The 27351-nt window shown below is 44.0% G+C and overlaps 1 protein-coding gene across 2 annotated transcripts in view; it reads right to left on the bottom strand.

Annotated features, from left to right (window-relative positions):
• The window catches only part of LOC106599307 (catenin delta-2), a 103844-nt gene that overhangs the window by 16145 nt on the left and 60348 nt on the right, over positions 1-27351 (bottom strand). For both annotated transcript variants that reach the window (XM_014190470.3, XM_014190471.3), the window contains 4 exons: positions 17062-17194; positions 13042-13255; positions 8654-8837; positions 2208-2325 (listed from right to left, as the gene is read on the bottom strand). In XM_014190470.3, coding sequence (XP_014045945.3) covers positions 2208-2325; positions 8654-8837; positions 13042-13255; positions 17062-17194 — 649 coding nt within the window. The remainder of the gene's footprint in view (positions 1-2207; positions 2326-8653; positions 8838-13041; positions 13256-17061; positions 17195-27351) is intronic.

Consider the following 27351-nt stretch of genomic DNA (forward strand, 5'->3'; position numbering starts at 1 on the left):
AGGATTTTCAGTGGGATTAGAGCTGACCAGATCTCCTTCAAACTGGTTGGTAGAAAGTAGTCCAGACATAACAAAGGCCCATCGAAAACCAAACAAAATAGGGAGCTCATTTAGAGCGTGTACGCAGTGGTACAATCAGAGGAGCTTTACGGTACCATAACCGACTGTATCTTTATGACTGTAGCAGAGAGGGCAGATAGGGAAGGTATTTTATTAGGGAAGAACAGTTGTTATTGCTTGACATCGGGATAATGTAGTGTGTGCGTTGCACTGCTCCAGGTTATCATGCACCGTATGTACGGAGTACCTTGTCCCTTTTTTTTCTCCGATTCACAAGGTATTCCACAAGCCATAAACAGGTGACCTTGAACCACACAGAATCTGACATTGACTGAGTGTGTCAATTTCTCCATGCCTGACCTGTGATTGAATCCTTCCAATAGTTGAACATTGACTAGTACGTATAAAGGATATAATCTCAACATAATATAAACAGGCGCTGTTTGTATTATCCTAAATAATACATTTCAAAACATTAACTCCATAGACTCTGAGGAATTCATTCGCAGGAAATTGGACATCTGGTATTGGCTTTAGGGAAATGGCCAGTGTAATCAGAGCGGTTGATGATCTTTGCTAGCGTCTAGCCAGAATGCACAGTAGATTCTCCCTATCTCTCTATGCAGTGCACCAGCAAGGACAGGAGAGGTGTTAAGCAACTAAATCCTGATGAAGAAGGTCATTTACAGGGGATGAGGAGGTGGAGAGCGTCAGGGAGGCAACCTTCAGGACACACACCGATCAAGGTCCAACCGCGTGTTGTTCTAGTATTATTTTACTGATATAGCAGTCAATAGAAACTGAAACCCATTAACATACAACATATTAATCGATAAGAGCAACAAAATACAAAAATAAGAGTAAAAAAATGTAAATCAATAATGTCCTGTGGTCTTAAAGTGACTCATTAATCAATGAGCAGAAATATGGGATTAGTGACCTCATGTAGCATTCAGTTCTAGACTTTAGCATAGTCAGTTTGTTTAGGCTGCGGGTTACTGTGATTTGCTCAGGGGGTAGCCAGTCTCTGAAATGAGAGTTTAGGAGGCTGACAGTGAAGTCAGAGCAGAATTGTGTCTGTCTTTCATGAAGCCGGGGTAGGGACAGGGTCTGAAGTGCTTCAGTATAACTGGAGTATCCTCCGAGGATGGTGCGGCATGCTCTCTGCTGAATACGCTCCAGGTCATCAGACTGGTCCTGGGTCAGTGAACTGTGCCAAGCAGGAGCGGCAAACTCCAGGGTGGGACGTATGTAGCCGGTGTAAATGCTAACCAGGTCTTCCTGACACATGGAACCTTTTAAGGCGGCAAAAAATAATTATGTTCCTCTTGGTTACCATTGTAGCAACCTGCTCGCTCCATTGTAAGTCCTTCTGTACCATTAACCCTAAAATCTTCACACTATCACACACTTTGAGATCCTGGCCCTCATTCCAGAGAGGGCATGGGATAGGTGGATTTCTTGAGAAGGTCACTAATAGGATTTTGTACTTGGCAGGGTTCAGTGATATTCTGCTTGCATGTACCCACGTGTCGAAGTTGTTCAAGGGCTGTGCTGTGCTGATGTTTCCTGTTGTAGACGTGTGGACCAGATTTAGATCGTCCACATATTTCCACCTATTGTCGAAATCACAGGCTGCACTGTCCGTGACCAGAAGGAAGATGAGAGGGCCCAGAAAAGTTCCTTGAGGGACACCTCCCATCAGTTCCTGCCAGTCTGAGAGGCTGTCAGAGCCATGGTGTGAGGGCAGGTCTGACACCCAGTTGGATTAGTCATTCAATGGTGATGGTGTGTACGATTTTGTCAAAGGCCTTGGAGAAGTCAGTTGTGATGAGGGTGGTTATGGTGGATAGGATGTCTGATTGCTTAAACAGTACACTTATAAACAGTCCAGGAAGCTAAAAGGTTTGTGGATAGATTATATTTCTGGTCTGCTTCCAAACTGTCTGGGGTCTATACTGGGCGTTACGTCTTCGTTTTATCTAGGTGTCACTGAAGCTATCAACAACTTTTGATAGTTGTGGTGCGTGTGAGTGAGTGAGTGTGCGTGTTTTGTAATGATGGGCCGCCCCTGTCTGTCATTTCCTCAGCGTCATGTTAAAGGGTATTCTTTATGGGAGGAGATGAAAGGAAACACAAAGTCAAACCTTGCTATCGATCTCGCTGCTGCCCAAGGCGGTCTGGATCACGTAGAGCAGAGCGTCGGTGAGGCCCTCGCACTCCCTCATCCTCCTGCGAGCCTCCTCCCCCGCCGAGCTCACATTCCTGCAACAACAGACACATTTCTCTTCAGCACTGTATCCCTGTTATATTGTACTGTAGCTACAGGTAGTTCAGTTTAATTTCAGGCCTAAATATATACATCTTCGCTTACCGTTGTCATAATTGTCGACATCACCGGCCTTCTAACCATCGCCGATCCACTTTTCATTTTCCATTTGTTTTGTCTTTGTCTTACACACCTGGTTTCAATCCCTCACTTACTTGTTCATTATTTAACCCTCTGTTCCCCCATGTTTGTTTGTGAGTGATTGTTTATTGTATTGCGATCCGTATTTGTGGCCTTGGAATTATTGACGTGTATTGTATTATTATTGAGTAAAATTACGACTTTACTCATATCTGCTGTCCTGCGCCTGACTCTTCTACACCAGCTACACACAGACGCATTACAAAAACGGGTGTCCTGACTCTCTGTGGTCACTAAAGAGCCCATTGCACTTATCGTAAGAGTAGAGGTATTAACTCCGGTGTCCTGGTTAAATTCCCAATCTGCCCCTCATACCATCATGGCCACCAAATCATCCCCAGCTTCCAATTGGCTCATTTATCCAATCTCCTCCCCCCTATAACTTCCCAAGGTCGCTGCTGTAAAAGAGAATATGTTCTCAGTCAACCTAACCTGGTAAAATAAGGATACATAAACATGAATTAATGAATGAATGTAGGCTATAGCTAAATGGCGTTAACGATAGTATAGTTTAACTCCATGACAAGACTGGCCCATCAGCCCCATTTCAGCCCATATTACCCATCTAGTGTCCCATGTTTGACAAGGGAATAGGGTGCCATTTGGGACACAGCCTCTGTCCTAAAGAGCTCCTCTCCGCTGCCCTTTAAATGTCGGGTCACTAAGAGTCTGTAATGATGCAGACAGCCTTGTCTTATAGGGAGCCTCTAGATGGACACCATGGCCATTATCTACGGGTGCCTGCTGGTGGAGTTTGGGGTCAAAAGACAGGGAGATTATTGATGGCCTGTTTGTGACCCCGTCAGCACCTCCAGCACTTTGTAATGGTCCTGATGAACAAAGCAGGCCATTGATCAATCTAATCTATGTGTATCGGTTCTGTTACGTTTGTTTATTTTCTTCCAGTGATCAGTGAGTTGACCATGGGGGGAGAGACAGGGTCTAGGAGGTGAGACACGGGGTCCTTTATCAGGTCGTTCCAACACAAACAGCAGACACTGTCCACTGACCCCCCCAGGGTAGACCAGACGCAACAGCTGACCCCAGAGATGAAAGGAAATTATACAAAAAAGGGAACATAGGTTTGTTGCCTCTGTGAGCATGGGTGTGATAAAGATGGTGAGTATGGGTGTGATAGAGATGGTGAGTATGGGTGTGATAGAGATGGTGAGTATGGGTGTGATAGAGATGGTGAGTATGGGTGAGATAGAGATGGTGAGTATGAGTGTGATAGAGATGGTGAGTATGGGTGTGATAGAGATGGTGAGTATGGGTGAGATAGAGATGGTGAGTATGGGTGAGATAGATAGAGATGGTGAGTATGGGTGTGATAGAGATGGTGAGTATGGGTGAGATAGATAGAGATGGTGAGTATGGGTGAGATAGATAGAGATGGTGAGTATGGGTGAGATAGAGATGGTGAGTATGAGTGTGATAGAGATGGTGAGTATGGGTGAGATAGAGATGGTGAGTATGAGTGTGATAGAGATGGTGAGTATGGGTGTGATAGAGATGGTGAGTATGAGTGTGATAGAGATGGTGAGTATGGGTGTGATAGAGATGGTGAGTATGGGTGAGATAGAGATGGTGAGTATGAGTGTGATAGAGATGGTGAGTATGGGTGTGATAGAGATGGTGAGTATGGGTGAGATAGAGATGGTGAGTATGGGTGTGATAGAGATGGTGAGTATGGGTGTGATGGAGATGGTGAGTATGGGTGTGATAGAGATGGTGAGTATGGGTGAGATAGATAGAGATGGTGAGTATGGGTGTGATAGAGTTGGTGAGTATGGGTAAGATAGATAGAGATGGTGAGTATGGGTGAGATAGATAGAGATGGTGAGTATGGGTGTGATAGAGATGGTGAGTATGGGTGAGATAGAGATGGTGAGTATGGGTGAGATAGAGATGGTGAGTATGGGTGTGATAGAGATGGTGAGTATGGGTGAGATAGAGATGGTGAGTATGGGTGTGATAGAGATGGTGAGTATGGGTGTGATGGAGATGGTGAGTATGGGTGTGATAGAGATGGTGAGTATGGGTGAGATAGATAGAGATGGTGAGTATGGGTGTGATAGAGTTGGTGAGTATGGGTAAGATAGATAGAGATGGTGAGTATGGGTGAGATAGATAGAGATGGTGAGTATGGGTGTGATAGAGATGGTGAGTATGGGTGAGATAGAGATGGTGAGTATGGGTGAGATAGAGATGGTGAGTATGGGTGTGATAGAGATGGTGAGTATGGGTGAGATAGAGATGGTGAGTATGGGTGAGATGGAGATGGTGAGTATGGGTGAGATAGAGACGGTGAGTATGGGTGTGATAGATAGAGATGGTGAGTATGAGTGTGATAGATAGATAGAGATGGTGAGTATGAGTGTGATAGATAGAGATGGTGAATATGGGTGTGATAGATAGAGATGGTGAGTATGGGTGTGATAGATAGAGATGGTGAGTATGAGTGTGATAGATAGAGATGGTGAGTATGGGTGTGATAGAGATGGTGAGTATGGGTGTGATAGATAGAGATGGTGAGTATGGGTGTGATAGATAGAGATGGTGAGTATGGGTGTGATAGAGATGGTGAGTTTGAGTGTGATAGATAGAGATGGTGAGTATGGGTGTGATAGATAGAAATGGTGAGTATGGGTGTGATAGATAGAGATGGTGACTATGGGTGTGATAGATAGAGATGGTGACTATGGGTGTGATAGATAGAGATGGTGAGTATGGGTGTGATAGATAGAGATGGTGAGTATGGGTGTGATAGATAGAGATGGTGAGTATGGGTGTGATAGAGATGGTGAGTATGGGTGTGATAGAGATGGTGAGTATGGGTGTGATAGAGATGGTGAGTATGGGTGTGATAGATAGAGATGGTGAGTATGGGTGTGATAGATAGAGATGGTGAGTATGGGTGTGATAGATAGAGATGGTGAGTATGGGTGTGATAGAGATGGTGAGTTTGAGTGTGATAGATAGAGATGGTGAGTATGGGTGTGATAGATAGAGATGGTGAGTATGGGTGAGATAGATAGAGATGGTGAGTATGGGTGTGATAGAGATGGTGAGTATGGGTGAGATAGAGATGGTGAGTATGGGTGAGATAGAGATGGTGAGTATGGGTGAGATAGAGACGGTGAGTATGGGTGAGATAGAGATGGTGAGTATGGGTGTGATAGATAGAGATGGTGAGTATGAGTGTGATAGATAGAGATGGTGAATATGGGTGTGATAGATAGAGATGGTGAGTATGGGTGTGATAGATAGAGATGGTGAGTATGAGTGTGATAGATAGAGATGGTGAGTATGGGTGTGATAGAGATGGTGAGTATGGGTGTGATAGATAGAGATGGTGAGTATGGGTGTGATAGATAGAGATGGTGAGTATGGGTGTGATAGAGATGGTGAGTTTGAGTGTGATAGATAGAGATGGTGAGTATGGGTGTGATAGATAGAGATGGTGAGTATGGGTGTGATAGATAGAGATGGTGAGTATGGGTGTGATAGATAGAGATGGTGACTATGGGTGTGATAGATAGAGATGGTGACTATGGGTGTGATAGATAGAGATGGTGAGTATGGGTGTGATAGAGATGGTGAGTATGGGTGTGATAGATAGAGATGGTGAGTATGGGTGTGATAGATAGAGATGGTGAGTATGGGTGTGATAGAGATGGTGAGTTTGAGTGTGATAGATAGAGATGGTGAGTATGGGTGTGATAGATAGAGATGGTGAGTATGGGTGTGATAGAGATGGTGAGTTTGAGTGTGATAGATAGAGATGGTGAGTATGGGTGTGATAGATAGAGATGGTGAGTATGGGTGAGATAGATAGAGATGGTGAGTATGGGTGTGATAGAGATGGTGAGTATGGGTGAGATAGAGATGGTGAGTATGGGTGAGATAGATAGAGATGGTGAGTATGGGTGAGATAGAGACGGTGAGTATGGGTGAGATAGAGATGGTGAGTATGGGTGTGATAGATAGAGATGGTGAGTATGAGTGTGATAGATAGAGATGGTGAGTATGGGTGTGATAGAGATGGTGAGTATGGGTGTGATAGAGATGGTGAGTTTGAGTGTGATAGATAGAGATGGTGAGTATAGGTGTGATAGATAGAGATGGTGAGTATGGGTGTGATAGATAGAGATGGTGAGTATGGGTGTGATAGAGATGGTGAGTTTGAGTGTGATAGATAGAGATGGTGAGTATGGGTGTGATAGATAGAGATGGTGAGTATGGGTGTGATAGATAGAGATGGTGAGTATGGGTGTGATAGAGATGGTGAGTTTGAGTGTGATAGATAGAGATGGTGAGTATGGGTGTGATAGATAGAGATGGTGAGTATGGGTGTGATAGATAGAGATGGTGAGTATGGGTGTGATAGATATAGATGGTGAGTATGGGTGTGATAGATAGAGATGGTGAGTATGGGTGTGATAGATAGAGATGGTGAGTATGGGTGTGATAGATAGAGATGGTGAGTATGGGTGTGATAGATAGAGATGGTGAGTATGGGTGTGATAGATAGAGATGGTGAGTATGGGTGTGATAGATAGAGATGGTGAGTATGGGTGTGATAGATAGAGATGGTGAGTATGGGTGTGATAGATAGAGATGGTGAGTATGGGTGTGATAGATAGAGATGGTGAGTATGGGTGTGATAGATAGAGATGGTGAGTATGTTATCTTGCTGATCAGTCAGAGCCATGGTCCTATTGGCAGACTTTCTCCCATTACACAGCAGTTGATGCCTGGCAGAGAGACATCCTGTGAAGAATGAAAGTCAACTAGTGTGCTGCGTTGCTCCCCGTCAGCCATGGTGATTCTGTTCTGCCAGAGTGAGTGTCACATGATGAGGGACAAATGTGTGATGAGGCGGCAGGTGGCAAGGCATCTTGGTCCCGCACATTAACCATTCAATCAAAGCCCCTGTTCTGTTCTGTTCTGTTCCTTAACAACCCATGAAACAGATGAATTAGCCTGCTCAGCTCAGGGATTTACTGTAAAGTCAGCCATCCCTCATCACAGGCAGACATTAAGACTCAGCACATTTCACTTACAGCGGGATTCCTCCCACTTCACTCTGCTGCACTGCTGATTGGTTGTACTGCAGAAGACTACCTGTCTGGGTGCCAATGGGAATGGGACATGTCCCCACAAAGCCCGACCTCCCTTTCATTAATCACTTCCTGCTTTGACAAGGTAATGTGTGCATATTAAAATAGACCCCAAGCCTTTGTTTTCTTTCCATCAACTATTAGCAGGTAATACCACAACAGAGAAGCGGTGACATATTGCACAGAGAGGGTAATGCACTGTAGCTAAAATGAATAACCCCAGAATGAGCAGACAGGCAATGTATTAGCTAAGATCTCATTATTCTCCTTCACAGACGCTTCTCCTGCTGGTACGCAGGGGACGAGGGCCCAGATATCAAGAGTTGAAACACTTGACACACAGCCAATTGTCTTCCGATGCCAGCGCTATAATCAGAAAGTCCTTTGACAATATAGAATGCTTTAATGCAGAGGAGGCATCTTTAAGCCTCAAAGAGTGCTGACATGGTGTTTTCACACAACACCCCTCATAATGTGGGTAATTAGAAACATGATACATGGGTTCACATAATCAGTCTGACACTTGTGGCATTCACTGTCTGTGATAAAACCTCCTTAATCAATAACCCTCATTCGTCAAGTCAATATTCACAATGAGAACAAAGCTTCCAAAGTATTCATGTGTGAAAGAGCAATGTGTTACATACTGCATTACCAACACAAAGGAACAAGCCAGGGATCGACAAAGCAGGAAGATACTGACCTACGAGAAGCCGACTGCTCTCAGTAAAATCTACCCAGAGAAGAAGAGTTCAAGTCCCCAGAAGAGACCTTACCACCCATTGCATGTAACCTCAGAGTTAACATACGCTGTCATGACTTGTGAAATTTAACCTCTGACCCTGCCACTGTGCTTTCACTCCTGCTTTGCTTTGGGGTCTACGATGGGTAACTGTAAAGGACTTAGTGACAACTGCTGATGTAAAAATCTAGCAAATACATTTGATTGATTGATTGATTGATTGATTGATTGAACCGAGGGTCCAGTAACAGTACTGACCTGAGGCAGCCAGTGGCATTGCGGAGCACCTGGGAGGAGTGCAAGTGCAGCTTGCGGTCCTCCTGATGGGGCGAGGTGTCCCAGCCCGAGTGGGGGATGATGACAGCGTTGGTCAGCACGGCCAGGGCGTCCTGGATAATGGGCATCTTCAGGGCATCACACGACGACAAGTTCCACAGCACACCTGAACACAGAACATCAGATAGGGTAAGATGTTGACGAACAGTGATTTAACGTGGGAGAATGGTCAGGAGGTATATTGCGCACATGAGAGTGGAAACTGTGCTGAATCGTATAGACTTTGTGATGAAAAAAAGTTCAATATACCTCCTCTGAAATTGAAATGAGGATAATGTGTGACAACATTTTTCGAAACACTGAAAAGAAACGGTAAGATTCTATAAATGTTTAATTACTTGTCATGCATATGTTCACAAAAGAGCATATTGCAGCCCCTAGTTGTGATTTAGTGAGAGGCCGTCGTGGTTGTGCAATAAACTGGTCACCTAGGGCTTCATAGATTTGGATCATTTTTTCTGTAATTTCATGTGCAACCAGCCAACCTACCAATTACATTCCAAGCCAGCGGCTTTGGCACAGACTGTATGCGTAACCTACACAGAGACAGGGAGGAAGCTCTCTCTCTGCAGCTGGGCTCTCCTCTCTCCTCTTTAACCACACTGACTATGACTTCAGTCTTCCTCCTCAATCTCGGGTGCTTTACTGAACACTGAACAGAGGCATTACGTGTCCACAGAGAGCATCTCACATCCCAGTTTACATATGACTTCAACTGAACCTGAATTACAGCAGCTGTATGATGATACTAAAATAATATTCCTCATAATACACTGAACAAAAATATAAATGCAACATGCAACAATTTCAAAATGTTACGGAGTTATAGTTCATTTAAGGAAATCAATCAATTGAAATAAATTCATTAGGCCCTAATCTATGGATTTCACATGACTGGGAATACAGATACAGTGGGGCAAAAAAGTATTTAGTCAGCCACCAATTGTGCAAGTTCTCCCACTTAAAAAGATGAGAGAGGCCTGTAATTTTCATCATAGGTACACGTCAACTATGACAGACAAAATGAGAAATAAAAATCCTGAAAATCACATTGTAGGATTTTTTATGAATTTATTAGCTAATTATGGTGGAAAATAAGTATTTGGTGAATAAACTGCAGTCAAGTCAAAACCCTGGTGAGGACGACGAGCATGCAGATGAGCTTCCCTGAGACGATTTCTGACAGTTTGTGCAGAAAATCTTTGGTTGTGCAAACCCACAGTTTCATCAGCTTTTTATTGTCCCCGGCACAAACTGCACCTGCATAATGATCAGCTTCTTTATATGCCACACCTGTCAAGTGGATGAATTATCTAGGCAAAGGAAAAATGCTCACTAACAGGGATGTAAACTAATTTGTGCACAACATTTGAGAGAAATAGGCTTTTTTGAGAATGGAACATTTTATTTCAGCTCATGAAAGATGGGACTACCTGTTGCGTTTATATTTTTGTTAAGTATAATGAAAAGACAACCGAGTCACGTGTCACCACAAATTGCTTTCAATAGGATGTGGTCGGAACATGGTGACTCTACCATGGATGGTGTTAAGGGGTGAGCAGCCGCTGTCAGCCAAAGGTCGAGATACACACACAGCACAAGAGCTGGCCAATTATCTATAAGAGGAGAGAGGAAGAGGGAGGAGGAGGAAGAGGAGAGGGTCCTTCACTCTACAACACTCCATACCACATACCACTGTGATTTGTTGAGAGGGCTCACACACACACACACACACACACACACACACACACACACACACACACACACACACACACACACAGTAATGACCTTGACAGCTGGCCCAACACATTATAATTCTTGTTGACCTTCACCGTGTCATGTCCCTCCCAGGACACTGTAGCATCTATGATTGCAATTACCAGTGATGAGGCAGACAGTCACTCTTCACCCGTTCCTCTCACAACAACAATGTAATTACACAGATCTACTTTCGTCTTATCAGTCATGTCGGGATGTTTTCCTTGTGGTCTGCTCTGCATCTAAATAACTAGCTGCGTTGCTCATAATTAGTGGAAACAGTAATCTTACAGAGAGCATCACTTTACCGCGCTCGGGGCGGCGCACAGCATTTCTGTGTTTTCAAAAATGAAAGGGCTGCTGCCTAGAGTGGCGGCAGGCTCGGCGCATAATAACTACCTATAACATATTTTTTTATTTCGCCTGACAGATGAAAGAGGTTAATTGCCTCAGCCTTACATCATCGGGGAGGCAATGCGGTACGGGGGGTGCTAGGTGGGGAGCGAGAGCATCATTACAGGGGGAGAAAGGGGCCGTCTGCAGAACTGGACCTAAATTAACTCTACAGGGGGCCGTGGAAGGTGAGGGCACTGTGCAGGTTGTCAAGGTGACGGAAATGGAATTTGAGGAAGGAGCCTGTTGTTTTAATGTGGTTCAGGTGAGGCAGCCGCTGTGTCGTGAGCCCGCAGTCAAGTGACAAAGGACTGATTCAGTGCAGATGACGTTCTAATTAAATCAGCCACTCTATAGTGAGCCACCAGGGTACCAAATATACACGGAGTGTACAAAACATTAGGAACACCTTCCTAATATAGAGCATCCCCTTTTGCCCTCAGAACAACCTCAATTCGTCGGAGCATGGACTACAAGGTGTTGAAAGCGTTCCACAGGGATGCTGGCCCATGTTGACTCCAATGCTTCCCACAGTGTCAAGTTGGCTGGATGTCATTTGAGTGTTGGATCATTCTTGATACACACGGAAAACTGTCTAGCGTGAAAAACCCAGCAGCGTTGCAGTTCTTGACACACTCAAACCGGTACGCCTGGCACCTACTACCATATCCCGTTCAAAGGCACTTAAATATTTTATCTTTCCCATTCACCCTCTGAATGGCACACATACACAATCTCTGTCTCAATTGTATCAAGGCTTAAAAATCCTTCTTTAACCAGTCTCCTCCCCTTCATCTACACTGATTAAAGTGGATTTAATAGGTGACATCAATAAGGGGTCATAGCTTTCACCTGGATTCACCTGATCAGTCTATGTCATGGAAAGAGCAGGTGTTCCTACTGTTTTGTACACTCAGTGTAAATGTCTGTGAATTGTTGTCTGTAGATGGCTGTACATTTCTACATTTCAATCTCATCCAACTACTCTACTTTTCAATTAATTTACTCCAAGAACTACAGAAGGACAAGTTGATTAACCATAATCCAGCACGACCATATCTCATCCACCCCTCCACTAAACGAGACTAATTGCGTCCTGGCTGCGTAAGTGCAGCGACATGGGTTCCTGTTCGATGTCACTTGGAGTCCAGGACACAATCCACATCTCTAATCTCAGGAGACAAGAAATCCGCCATTTAAAAGAGCTTTATTCCCGCTAAATAATCATCTTTAGCTCCCAGGGGGGGGGGGGGGGGGGGGGGGGGGGGGTTGCTAGAGCAGCACAGAAAACAACAACCTGGTTTGGCTTCCTGTGATGTCATAAACCGCCGCTACCGCTTCCCTAAGTAAGGTGCCTCCTGGCAGTCGGTGGCACGGGGAAGGCTGGGAAATGGAGAGAAACGGGTAAATAGTCCCGTTAATCCATGCCCAGTCACAGAGAGGGGAGAGGAGGCGCAGGCGGTCACTGTGACTCTGATTTAAACAGCCAGAAGAGAAGAAGTGAAGAGGCAGAATTCCTCTGGGCCGGGAAGGTTTTCTGATGCCTGATTCATTTGTGACAGGAGGGACTCTGTGTTCCGCGCGTTGAACTGCTTTCTCATTTATATGGTAATCTCCTTTAAGACAGCACCAGCACAAACCATTTATTTCCAAAGCGTTTCCAGGCTCAGAATCCTCTCTACAGTAAAAAAATAAATAATAAAATAATGCCCTCTATAAACATGACTAGGGGATTTAACCTCTCACTTGTTATTGACTAAGTACATTTAGGCAATGTTTCAATTAGAACAGCTCTCCTTTAATAGATAATAGCACCATGCAAGTATTACATCATATTGTATTTAATCAAATATAGGAATTTTCTATCCAGTAAGTAATTTGCGGATATTAGTTTTAACCACTGCTTAACCACTACTAAGGATGTTGATGTGAAAAGTCCCTTTGTGATTCTTCACCACTATAGCCTTCAGTAGTTGTTAGTTATCCAGCTCCCAGTACCAATGTCCTGTTAAATTCAGCTTGTGTATAAACTCTAGATATAAGCATCCAGGTAAAATGCTTAATAACTGGCTATAAGCAGGTATGAGCCTTTATAATGTCATATAGCAAGGCTATGTTATGTCTCTCTTTGTAAAAACTTAGCACCAAACTCTGTGTACCTGTAAGCAGCTCCCTGATCTCCACATCGGTGGTCTTCCTCAGAAGGCGGACCAGGGCTGGAATCCCCCCACAGTTCTTCAGGGCGATCTTGTTGTCATCGTTGGCCTTTCCGTACACCAGGTTCCTCAGAGCTCCACAGGCGCTGCGGTGCACGTCGGTCATCCTGTGGTCCAGCAGATCCACCAGCAGCTGGATTCCTCCCTGCCTTCGGATCTGGCGAGAGGAACAGTGAGAGGAGAGAAAAGGAGGACGTTAGTGGATCATAACGAATCGATCAAGACTCGATCAAAATGAATAGATAGACAAAGAACAGTACAAACATGCATGCAATAGTGTAGCTAGCTACTGTTCTATACAGTTCAATTTTACAAACTTTCTGCCATTGAAGTCATCTATAGTTTTCAGTATGGACAACAATATCCCTGGAGGCATCCCTATGAATCCTGTTCTTTATTTCACTCAGGTACCTTTCCTCTATAAATCATCTAGAGCCAGATTAGACAGTTCCTTCCTCCCTCATTACTCTAGAGCAGGGGTCCTCAAATCCTACCCTACGAGGTCCGGAGCCTGCTGGTTTTCTGTTCTACCTAATAATTCATTGCACTCATCTGGTGTCCCAGGTCTAAATTAGTCCCTGATTAGAGGGGAACAATGAAAAGACGCAGTGGAAGTGGCTTCGAGGTCCACAGCTGAGCTTGAAGGCTCTAGAGTCACGTGGCTGCATATTAGTGCTGAGCGATTAGTGCTTTTTGAGGTCGGTTCAGTTTCGGTTCGATTATAAAAAATATTTATGTTTAATTATTTACATTAAATGCGCTATGCATTATGTGGGTTGAATGCTGTAACAACACAGAATAAACCAATTAAATAAAAGTCCCATGATGGTAGTGACTGTCTATTACTGCTTATCACTTACTAATCATATTGTATTCACATTACTTTAATAAAATATAACACATTTGTTTATTTGATGACTTTATTATTTCATTCCAAATCATCATCTCATCTCTATAGAGCTGCTTCTTATGCTGTCTGACAAAATCACTATTTTCTTCAAAGTAAATAAGGCATACTTTTATGAATGCTTAATACCGACTATCAATCACTTAGATCATGTATTTTCAGGTAGAGATACTTTGCAAAGCAACAGCTGCTCTCTATATTACCTCACGATCGCGCATTCTTCTGTCTTCCGTAGCAGGCGTAAAAGAAACACAGACCGGACAAGTAGATACGCAATGGATCATGGTCATTGTAGTTATACGTTTTCTGCGCTAAACTATGTAGAATATTGGCCTGTTGGAAACTACAACTAACTCCCAACTACATAGCAAAGTTTAGACTGGATTGATTTATCTCTAGAAAAATGGTGCAATGTGTGCATTGAGCTCACAGAAGAAAAAAAACAAACTAAATGGAATTCAAATAATTCAACCAACGTCGGTCAGTTGTTTAAAAAATGAAAAATAACAGACATTTTGGTTAATCTGCACACAGACAGACATGCCAAGGAAACACTGTCACAGAGAGACAGAGGACAGAGTGACATATTGACAGAGGAAGTGAGATAAGACGACCAGGTAGAGTGTCACAAACATACGTACAGACGTGTGCGTACGCACGCACACCAGAGGAGTGGTGCCAACAGTCAGCAGATGTGCTGCTAGGCCCAACAGAATGGATCAGCACTGCTGCTCTTGCTGTCCATCTCAACTCCAATTAAACACAGAGGAGAAAAACCATTACAAATCAGAGCCTGTTTATCTGAGTGCTCTGTTGGCAAAGGTGATAGACACTGGCTCACAAGATTGCAGGCTACATACAGTACATGCTGCCATTATTCAGAGCATGCCTTCTATTCCCTGCTGTTTATGAAGACACTGACTTACTATACAAATCTCCCTCCTTCATCTCCATTGCTCTACTGTTACTAAAATAGAGTGCCCATTAAGTAGTCATTTCCTTCACACAGCCTTCTGCTCCAAAAATAACCAAGATACTGCTAGGCGAGACAAGGTACCATGATGACACACACAGCTAACGTGCATCGCCTCGCAGTACTATAAATACACCACATGACCAGAAGTATGTGGACACCTGCTTGTCAAACGTCTCATTCCAAAATCATGGGCATTAATATGGAGTTGTCCCCCTTTTGCTGCTATAACTAGATGTTGGAACATTGCTGCGGGGACTTGCTTCCCTTCAGCCATAAGAGCATTAGTGAGGTCGGGGACTGATGTTGGGCGATTAGGCCTGGCTCGCAGTCGGTGTTCCAATTCATCCCAAAGGTGTTCAATGGGGTTGAGGTCAGGGCTCTGTGCAGGCCAGTCAAATTCTCCCACACCAATCTCGACAAACCATTTCTGTATAACCTCGTGCAAAGGGGCATTGTCATGCTGAAACAGGAAAGGGCCTTCCCCAAAGTGTTGCCACAAAGTTGAAAGCACAGAATCGTCTAGAATGTCATTGTATGCTGTAGCGTTAAGATTTCCCTTCACTGGAACTAAGGGGCCTAGCCCGAACCATGAAAAACAGCCCCAGACCATTATTCCTCCTCCACCAAACTTTACAGTTGGCACTATGCATTGGGGCAGGTAGCGTTCTCCTGGCTTCCACCAAACCTAGATTTGTCCGTCGGACTGCCAGATGGTGAAGTGTGATTCATCACTCCAGAGAACGTGTTTCCACTGCTCCAGAGTCCAATGCCTGTGAGCTTTACACCATTCCAGCTGACGCTTGGCATTGCGCATGGTGATCTTAGACTTGTGTGCGGCTGCTCGGCCATGGAAACCCATTTCATGAAGCTCCCGACGAACAGTTCTTGTGCTGATGTTGCTTCCAGAGGCAGTTTGGAACTCAGTAGTGAGTGTTGCAAACGAGGACAGACAATCTTTACACGCTACAAGCTACAGCACTCGGCGGTCCCGTTTTGTGTGCTTGTGTGACCCACCACTTCAAAACTGAGCCGTTGTTGCTCCTAGACGTTTCCACTTCACAATAACAGCACTTACAGTTGACCTGGGCAGCTCTAGCAGGGAAGACATTTGACGAACTGACTTATTGGAAAGGTGGCATCCTATGACGGTGCCACGTTGAAAGTCACTGAGCTCTTCAGTAAAGCCATTCTACTGCTAATGTTTATCTATGGAGATTGCATGGCTGTGTGCTCGATTTTATACACCTGTCAGCAACGGGCTGAAATAGCCAAATCCACTAATTTGAAGGGGTGTCCACATACTTTTGTATACATAGTATATCACTGTATGTGTGTCTATATTTGTATGTGTGTATGCATATGTGTGTGATTGCCAAGGTGTGTGTGTGGGGTGTGTGTGTGTGTGTGTGGAGTGTGTGTCTGCCCATGTTGCCTGTGATATATCTGTCTGAGAGAGGCGATGAGATGAGCGTCAGCAGTGTTCCAGGAAAAGGTATCAGCTGACCTAATGACTTTCTTCCAATCCCTCCAAGACAGCATCTCACTTGCAACTCATCCCTCCATCTCCACCTCTCACCATCCCTATACCTCACCATCCCTCCATCTCACCATCCCTCCACCTCACCCAGCCAATGTCCCCACATATCACACACAGATATGACACCACCAAGCTATCCAACATTAGGGTGAGGAAAGTCAGGTGAGGCAAGATCAGGCAATACTATCTGACCACTAATGTGAGGAGAATTCACAATTCTAGCACCTGGGATAGATCCTGAGCTAGAATTGTAAATTATTCTCAAAAAAGGTTTCACAAAAGGTATAGATTTTAGATGATGTACTGAACATGAAGGTGGAGGCGGATTTTGCTATATTTCACAAGTTTCAAATGAAACAACAGCTGCCCAGGGCCATCCCACTGACTGATTCTGACTTTCTTTAAGCCCAGTGTGTTAGCCACGGATTTAACAACTTCATGGGGCCTATACATTTCATAATATGTAGCAGTGGATGCAGGTGTCCCCGCTATCACATGGCAGTAGAAATGTATGAGTAGCCATATCGGCCTGGTGCAGGTTACCTCAGACTTGATCTTGTTGTCTCCGAAGCACAGGTGTTGGAGGTAGGCTGCAGCGTTGGACTGGACTGAGGGGAACTGGTGTTGCAGCATCTGAATCACCTCAGGCAGCTCTGGGTCTCTCCAGCCAAACTCCCTGTAGGGGACCACAGGAAACACGGGGATGAATGCAGAACACCACTGGATCTGTACAGGCATCCGCATCCTAAATGGCACCCTATTTAGTGCACTACTTTTGACCAGGGCCCATAAGGCAGTGCACCACATAGGGAATAGGGTGCCATTTGGAACTCAGAACAAGCATTGCAATACAGTGCTAAACAAAACACTCACTCACTGTCTATTATACTGCAATCTTCAATCTATCTTTTCAGATGACTGAAATCTGGTGATTACTGAACGTGGTAAATTGCAGAAGATGTTGTGGTGGTAATTCCTATAAGTGGTGTTTGGGTATAATGTAATTTCTGCATTACAGAAAATAATAAGGCACCTTTTTGTTCTCTCTTTCTTTTGAATGCCTTTGGTTTGGTTTATTGTGTGTGTAGCAGTATTCATCTATGACTACTAAGTTAGACACTAAGGCTACATTGCATTGGGTTCACTTACAGAGCAGAAAAACAACGTGACACATGACATGGGCATTGTCCATTTAAAACAAAACATCGGCATGACTAATGAACAACGTAGTGTGCTTGTTGAGCATGAAAAAGCTTGAGTGTGTGTGACATATTTGCCAAACAAACCACCCCCATAGCACATGGTCTAGTGTGAAAAAAAAAAAACATTTTAGTTCTAAGAGATATTCAAATCAAGAACAAGGCTTGTTTTCTATTCCCACAAGTTCTGAATTAAATCATTCAGCAGAGAATGATAAAGGCTAGAACTGAATCCCTGCTCTTGGCGAATGAGAGGAATGAGAGATACTTTCATCCAGCATTATCCTCTGGCGATGCTAGCTATGGCGCTTTAGTGCGTTAGCCTGAGGCTAGCTATGGACTGTCAGAGCCCCCTGTCATCCCCCTGACCACTGTGTTACCCCACACCCCACTACCACACCTCTCTTATCGGCACACCTACAGAGACAGACAGACAAAGAGGCAGAGACAGAGAGAGAAAGAGAGAGACACACTGGTGCAAAGGCAGCACCCTCCCTGTACACACCTTCTAGCACCTGTCCAACCTCAAACCATCACAGCTGTCTGCAATCAGGCCTTTCAGTTTGTCAGTTAGCTCTCTCACTGACAACACAGATGCCCCAGTTCTGGCTTCTCAACTCCACATGTCACCGGCTCTCAAAGACCGAGAATCAATTGCATTAACGAGTGGGTTCACGTAAGAGAGAAAGAGAGAGAGAGAGAGAGAGAGTTTGGATGAGGGAGAGACATGTGCGAGAGAGAGAGAGAGGAGGGGGAAGAGAGGAAGAGAAATGTGAGAAGGAGGGAGATGAGGGGGGAATAGAGAGATGTGAGAGAGAAGGAGAGATGTGTGATGAGAGGGAGAGAGAGAGCAAGCGAGAGAGAGGGTGTGAGAGAGATGAAAACTAGGAACACAGAGCTAATTCTGATCCAAAAGGCTTGGAAGCTGCGGAGCTGCCACAGTCAGTGATGTACACACTCCGACGGCTAAGAGCCTCAGGAACATTTAATCTCCTCACAATCCTTCTCCCAGCAATACCAACCATTACTAACGTGAGCAAGGGAGAAATGGAAGAGGCCATGACCATTTACAAAGAAAGAGAAATGTTTACTTTCAGAAAGGTCAACGGAGGGATGGGGGTCTAGTTGGGATTCTCTCGGACCTCGATCACATAAAACAAAACCCAGAGAAATAAAACACCAGGAAGCCCAGCTCTCAATGTCTCTTCTGAGCCTCTTCAGAACTGTCACAATGAAAGTGGTGTTTCAAACGGTAGGGGAGCAGTGTACCAACCAAACACTGTGGAATATCATTCTATTTCCAGAATACATGGGCAGTTGCCAAGACTCCCTGCACCCTTCTACCAAGTATCTGAACCCCACACTAGTGAGCACTGGGCATGCTCAGTGGAGTTCCGGCATTGGCTAGGCTCCACTGTTACCCAACTGAGCACTTATTGTTGAGTGATTGGAGCTGACTGGTGTGCAGTCGTCAGAAATGATTGCCCGTGAATATAATTCATCAAAGGGAATGAATGCAGAGGAGCGGGGAGGGATTGAGATCCTTTTGTTTCAAAAAATTGACCAATGGGAGAAAGAATGTTTCAAAAGTAGATTTTTTTTCTCCTCTCATCGCTGATGATTATGAAGCTTGTTCACATAGTCTGTGGTGTGTCCCTGTGAGGCATGGTTGCACTAGCAAAAACTTTAATCCATAGCCATATTAATCTGTCTATTAACCAGTGGTGTATTTACTGTCACGTCCTGACCAGTAAAGGGGTTATTTGTTATTATAGTTTGGTCAGGACGTGGCAGGGGGTATTTGTTTTATATGGTTTTGAGTGTGTGTTTATGTAGAGGGGCGTTTGATATATGTATTCCGGGGTTTTTGGTTTAGTTCTATGTTGTATAGTTCTATGTCTGTTCTAGGGTATTTAGATCTATGTTTAGGTAATTGGGATTGGGGCTTTCAATTGAAGGCAGCTGGTTATCGTTGCCTCTGATTGAAGGTCCTATATTTAGGAGTATGTTTGTTATGGGTATTGTAGGAGGTTGTTCTTTGCACTGCTGTGGTTTGCCTGCAAGACTGTTAGTTAGTTCGTTCGTTTCTTGTTTTGTTTAATAAGTGTTCACAAATAAAGTTGCGATGAGCACTCGACCCGCTGCGCCTTGGTCCATTCACTACGACGGTCGTGACAATTTACAGTATATTCAGAAAGTCTTCAGACCCCTTGATGTTTTCCACATTTTGTTACATTACAGCCTTATTCTAAAATTGATTGAAGTCTTCTTGGTTATGACGCTACAAGCTTGGCACACCTGTATTTGGGGAGTTTCTCCCATTCTTCTCTGCAGATCCTCTCAAGCTCTATCAGGTTGGATGGGAAGCGTTGCTGCTCCAGAGATGTTTGATCAGGTTCAAGTCCAGGCTCTGACTGGGCTACTCAAGAACATTCAGAAACCTGTCCCGAAGTCACTCCTGCATTGTCTTGGCTGTGTGCTTAGCATTGTTGTCCTGTTGGAAGGTGAACCTTCACCCCAGTCTGAGGTCCTGAGCGCTCTGGAGCAGGTTTTCATAAAATAAAATAAAATAAAATGTTATTTGTCACATACACATGGTTAGCAGATGTTAATGCGATTGTAGCGAAATGCTTCTGCTTCTAGTTCCCGACAGTGCAGTAATATCTAACAAGTAATCTAACAATTCCCCAACAACAACCTAATACACACAAACCTAAAGGAGTGAATGAGAATATGTACATGTAAGTATATGGATGAGCGATGGCTGAGCGGCATAGGCAAGGTGCAATAGATGGTATTAAATACAGTGTATACATGTGATATGAGTAATGTAAGATATGTAAACATTATTAAAGTGACAATATTTAGAGTGGCATTGTATAAAGTGACTAGTGATCCATTTATTAAAGTGGCCAGTGATTGGGTATTAATGTAGGCGGCAGCCTCTCTGAGTTAGTGATTGCTGTTTAGCAGTCTGATGGCATTGAGATAGAAGCTGTTTTTCAGTCTCTCGGGCCCGGCTTTGTTGCACCTGTACTGACCTCGCCTTCTGGATGGTAGCGGTGTTAATAGGCAAATATGCTCGGGTGGTTGATGTCCTTGATGATCTTTTTGGCCTTCCTGTGACATCGGGTGTTGTAGGTGTCATGGAGGGCGGTGCAGTTGCAGTACCAGGCTGTGATACAGCCCGACAGTATGCACTCGATTGTGCATCTGTAAAAGTTTGTCAGGGTTTTGAGTGACAAGCCAAATTTCTTCAGCCTCTTGAGATTGAAGAGGTGCTGTTTGCCCCTTCTTCACCACACTGTCTGTGTGGGTGGACCATTTCAGTTTCTCTACTGCTATCCCTTCGATGTGGATAGGGGGGTGCTTCGTCTGCTGTTTCCTGAAGTCCACGATCATCTCCTTTGTTTTGTTGACGTTGAGTGAGAGGTTGTTTTCCTGACACCACACTCCGAGTGCCCTCACCCCCTCCCTGTAGGCTGTCTCATCGTTGTTGGTAATCAAGCCCACTACTGTTTGCCGTCTGCAAACTTTATGATTGAGTTGGAGGCGTGCATGGCCACACAAACGTGGGTGAAGAGGGAGTACAGGAGGGGGCTGAGCACCCACCCTTATGGGGCCCCAGTGTTAAGGGTCAGCGAAGTGGAGATGTTGTTACCTACCATCACCACCTGGGGGCGGCTTGTCAGAAAGTCCAGGACCCAATTGCACAGGGCAGGGTTGAGACCCAGGGCCTCCAGCTTGATGATGAGCTTGGAGGGTACTATGGTGTTGAATGCTGAGCTGTAGTCAATGAACAGCATTCTTACATAGGTATTCCTCTTGTGCAGATTGGATAGGGCAGTGTGCAGTGTGATGGCAATTGCGTCATCTGTGGACCTGTTGGGGCGGTAGGCAAACTAAAGTGGGTCTAGGGTGGCCGGTAAGGTGGAGGTGATATGATCTTTGACTAGTCTCTCAAAGCACTTCATGATGACAGAAGTGAGTGCTACAGGGCGGTAGTCATTTAGTTCTGTTATCTTTGCCTTCTTGGGTACAGGAACAATGGTAGCCATCTTGAAACATGTGGGGACAACAGACTGGGATAGGGAGCGATTGAATATGTCCGTAAACACCCCAGCCAGCTGGTCTGTGCATGTGCTGAGGACACGGCTAGGGATGCCGTCTGGGCCAGCAGCCTTGCGAGGAGAAGGAGGGGGGGGGGGGGGGGGCAGTCCTTGTTAGCGGGCCGTGACGGTGGCACTGTATAATCATCAAAGCGGGCAAAGAAGGTGTTTAGTTTGTCTGGAAGCGTGACATCGGAGTCCATTACGTGGCTGGGTTTACTTTCGCAGTCCGGGATTTCTTGTAGACCCTGCCACATATGTCTCGTGTTTGAGCCGTTGAATTGCGACTCCACCTTGTCCCTGTACTGGCATTTTGCTTGTTTGATTGCCTTGTGGAGGGAATAACTACACTGTTTATATTCAGACATATTCCCAGACCTCTTTCCATGGTTAAATGCGGTGGATTCAGTTTTGGATTCAGCTTTCAGTTTTGTGCGAATGCCACCATCCAGTCACGGTTTATGGTTAGGGTAGGTTTTAATAGTCACAGCAGGTACAACATCTCCAATGCACTTCTTTATAAACGCACTCACAGAGTCAGCGTATTGGTCGATGTTGTTCTCAGAAGCTGACCGGAACATATTGATCTAAACAATCTTGAAGTGTGGCTTCCGATCGGTCGGACCAGAGTTGAATGGTTGTCGTCACTGGCACATCCTGTTCGAGTTTCTGCCTATAAGACGGAAAGAGGAAGATCGCATCATGGTCGGATTTGCCAAAGGGAGGACGGGAGAGGGCTTTGTATGCATCGCGGGTGTTAGAGTAGCAGTGGTCGAGGGTATTGCGCATGCGCGTAGCACAATCAATATGCTGGTAGAATTTAGGCAGCCTTGTTCTCAAATTTGCTTTGTTAAAATCCCCAGCTACAATAAATGCAGCCTCAGGATGTATGGTGTCCAGTTTGCATATAGTCCAGTAAAGTTCCTTGACGGCCGTCTTGGTGTCTGCTTGAGGGGGAATGTACACAGCTGTGACTATAACTGATAAGAATTCTCTTGGTAGGTAAAATGGCCGGCATTTGATTGTAAGGAATTCTAGATCAGGTGAGCAGAAGGACTTGAGTTCCTGTATGTTGTTTTGATTACACCATGAGTCGTTAATCATAAAGCATTCACCCCCTCCCATCCTCTTCCCAGAGAGGTGTTTATCTCTGTCAGCGCGATGCATGGAGAAGCCGGACCGGTGGCTGGACAGATTCCAACAACATATCCCGAGAGAGCCATATTTCCGTGAAACAGAGAATGTTACAATCTCTGATGTCTCTCTGGAAGGTAACCCTTGCTCGAATTTTGTCTACCTTGTTGTCAAGAGACTGGACATTGGTTAGTAGTATACTCGGGAGCGGTGGGCGGTGTGCACATCTACGGAGCCTGGCCAGGTGGCCGCTTCGTCTATTTCTATGTTTTGGTTCTAGTTTCTGTGTTTCTATGTTGTTTTTTTTGGATGATCCCCAATTGGAGGCAGCTGGTCATCGTTGTCTCTAATTGGGGATCATATTTAAGTAGTTGTTTTTCCCACCTTTATTTTGTGGGAGATTATTTTGAGTTAGTATATGTTGCACCTCTTCGTCACGGTTTGTTGTTTCTTTGTTTATAGTTTATTATATGTCTTGCATAGTTTCACAGATAAATAAATATGTGGAACGATACACACGCTGCGCCTTGGTCTTGTTCATACTACAACCGTGACAACATGCTTCATTTGTAAATTATGTCTGAGTGTTGTTGTGTGCCCTTGACTCTCCGTAAATTTAAAAAAACTTGAAAATCGTGCCATCTGGTTTGCCTTATATAAGGAATTTGAAATAATTTATACTTTTACTTTCGGCACAATTTGTGGTAAGCTCCGAAGCATTTAGAAAGCCTCGGTTTCCCATCACTAGTGCTTAGCACTGGGATTGAACACGTGACCCTCGGAGCTGGAGTCTGTGGCATAAGCTTTATACTAACTTTATCCGCAATGATATATTCCCTTTTGTGCGACCCGAGCCGTTTCTTCTATCCAGATGTTCCATTGCCTGTGTTTCCTTCCTCTCCGGCAACTGAGTTAGGAAGGATGCCTGTATCTTCGTAGTGACTGGGTGTATTGATACACCATCCAAACTGTAATTAATAACTTCACCATGCACAAAAGGATATTTAATGTCTGCTTTATTTTTACCCATCGAACAATAGATGTCCTTCTTTGCAAGGCATTGGAAAACCTCCCTGGTCTTTGTGGTTGAATCTGTTTGAAATTCACCGCTTGACTGGGGGACCTTACAGATAATTGTACGTGTGGGGTACGTATATTTAACCAAATACTTTTAGACTTTTACTCAAGTAGTATTTTACTAAGTGACTTTCACTATTACTTGAGTCATTTTCTATTATGGTATCTATACTTTTACTCAAGTGTGACAATTGGGTACTTTTTCCACCACTGCTATTAACTAGCTATTGTCTGCTATGTACAGTACTATAATGATGATTACATCTGTGCATATGAGCATTTGTAGACCAAATATAACTTGATAAAAAATTATCTAAAGATGATTTAACCTTGCATAAGTCACATATGGGTTAATTGGGCATATGGGCATATGGGTTAAATGCTCAAAGAGTTTGTGCAAACTGCTGTATGTTTAATCATATCCAATTAGGAAGTAGGTCACTCGCTGAAACATCGCCTAGAGTCATTACAGTACTGTACTGTACATAGGGTTTTAAGTTCTTAAAGAGGCAATCTGCGATTGATACATACGTTTTGGGACTTTTATATGAAAACACATGAGAGAAAAAAGAAGAAACACGCAAACTGCTCTGGCTAATATCACTGCTCTTTATTAAGCTTTATGTATCGGCCTCAAGGCCTTTGTCAGCTTTTTCATTTTTTCTTATTTAAAAAAAAAAACATGTTTTCACTTTGTCATTATGGGTATTGTGTGTAGATGGGTGAGAAAAATAAATAAATGCAATCCATTTTGAATTCAGGCTAGAACACAACAAAATGTGGAACAAGACAAAGGGTATGAATACTTTCTGAAGGCACTATAGTGCACTTCATTTGACCAGAGTCCTAGGCCATGGTCAAGAGTAGTGCACTATATAGGGAATAGGATGCCATTTCAGACCTATGTCTGTGTTAGTTTAGCTGTTTAGCCCACATGTATTGGGATACATTAGGAGGCTCTGAAACCGAATGTGACGCAAAGCTCTCAGATCCCCCAGTCTGCCAGACAGACACCGGGGCCGGGTGGATGAAGTGAACATAAACGGACCACTACAAGAGCGTCCAGGTCCAACCATTAAAATGGAGGTTATGGCTCTTATTTACAGCATCAGAGAGAGGGTAGAGCTCAGAATAGGACTCTAGTGGCCGTACTCCGTGTTGTAGTGTCTGAGATGTGGCCGATCAGACTGGATTAGCCTCAGAGGGGGAGTCCTCAAACCAACATCCTCAAGAACTCACATACACATGTACACGCATGCACTCACGTACGCATGCACGCACACTCATTTGCACTCAAACACACACACTTGCACACACACGCACGCATACACACACATGTGCACACATGCAAGCATACATGTGTGCACACACACACACTGGCCTATGACCACTGCATCTCCCTACCTAGAGCACAGTCAGACAAGCATTACTTTACTATAGAATCTTACAGAATAGCAGTAAATAAAGAAACAAATTGTGCATCCCAATGCACAGAGCAGCATATGAAAAACATAAATGCTGCTTAGCGGGTACCGTACACTAGTACCGGCCTGAATTGATGTACCGTATATTCAATGTACTCATTCATTGCCCTCAGCAGTAGCCACGCTTTTCAGCTACATTGACTGTTCTTTCTCAACCGCATTGGCCTTTCAAGAGGGCAAAGACGGATATACGACTCGGACTCTGAATCATGAACATTAGGGGACACTATCTGCAGCGGGCGGCAGTATGATCAAATCCAGCCTCTCACCCTCATCACATAACCACAGCCACAAAGGTTACGTAGGCTCATCGATTCCTTAGGGACTAGTGCTGTGTTTGCCAGTTCACTTCTTCATTAGAGAATTACCCAAGGGCCATTATTCATCCAAACGGCTGTGTAACTGCCTATGATAATGCCACTGTCCTCACATCTCATCTCATCCTCCCTCTTTAATCTCACACCACAGCCCTGAAAGCTATAAAAGAGAGAAGCATCGCTCAGTCAAATGACCTGAAAACGTCATATGCTAACTTTGGTTAGTACATTTTATTTTACTCTAATTCCATACATGTACAGTACCTTCAGAAAGTATTCACACCCCTTGACTTTTTCCACATTTTGCTGTGTTACAGTCTGAATTAAAAACACATCCTGTTTTCAGTAAGCCACTAAAGTAAAACTGCAAGAAATGTGGCAAAGAAATTTAACTTTAGGTCGTAAAAACAAAGCCATATGTTTGGGGCAAATCCAACACAACTCACCACTGAGTACTACTCTCCATATTGTATATTCAAACATAGTGGTGGCTGCATCATGTTATGGGTATGCTTGTAATCGTTAAGGACTGGGGAGTTGTTCCAGGATAAAAAATAAATGCAGAGAATGGAGCTAAGTACAAGCAAAATCCTAGAGGAAAACCTGGTTCAGTCTGCTTTCCACCAGACACTAGGAGTTGAATTCACCTTGCAGCAGGACAATATCCTAAAACACAAGGTCAAATTTACACTGGAGTTGCTTACCAAGACGATAGTGAATGTTCCTGAGTGGCCAAGTTACAGATTTGACTTAAATATGCTTGTAAATCTATGGCAAGACCTGAAAATGGTTGTCTAGCAATGATCAACAACCAATTTGACAGAGCTAGAAGAATTTTGAAAAGTGGCAAATGATGACAAATGTTGCACAAACCAGTTGTGGAAAGCTCTTAGAGACTTACTCTAACATGTATTGACTCAGGGGGTTAAACACTCATCTAATTAAGATATATAGTATTAGTGGGGGGGTTTTTCATTTTATTTTTTTTACAAATGTTAGAATTGTTCCACTTTGACATAAGAGTATTTCGTGTAGATCGTTGACAAATAAATTCAATAAAATCCATTTTAATCCCACTTGTAACACAACAAAATGTGGAAAAAGTCAGGGGGTATGAATACTTTCTGAAGGCACTGTATATTTATCTTTTTATCTATTTGTCAGTGTTGGTACTGTAGTTTCTGAAATGTTGTCTATGTGTGTATTCCCATCGCAACGCTCTCAGTGCTTTGAAGCAGAAAAGAGCGGTTTGCATAACACTTCACATGAGTTACATATCTGGGATCCAAATGGACTGATTCACAGTGATGAGCTTCGTCCTCTCAGGAACAAACGACTGACTGATCAAAGAATCTGCTGATTTACAACCGAACCGGCCAAGTCAACGAGCTCTCTCTATCTCTCTCTCACACAGCACTGGGATAGCAGACTGGCATGTCTATAGCATGCATTCTAGAGTAGTGTGAAGAGTAGTCAACTCCCTAAGCTGGCCTTCCAACAGCCTTCCTTTACT

The sequence above is a fragment of the Salmo salar genome, chromosome 03, assembly GCF_965601325.2.
Source record: "Salmo salar chromosome 03, fSalSal1, whole genome shotgun sequence".
In the NCBI taxonomy this organism is placed as follows: domain Eukaryota; kingdom Metazoa; phylum Chordata; class Actinopteri; order Salmoniformes; family Salmonidae; genus Salmo; species Salmo salar.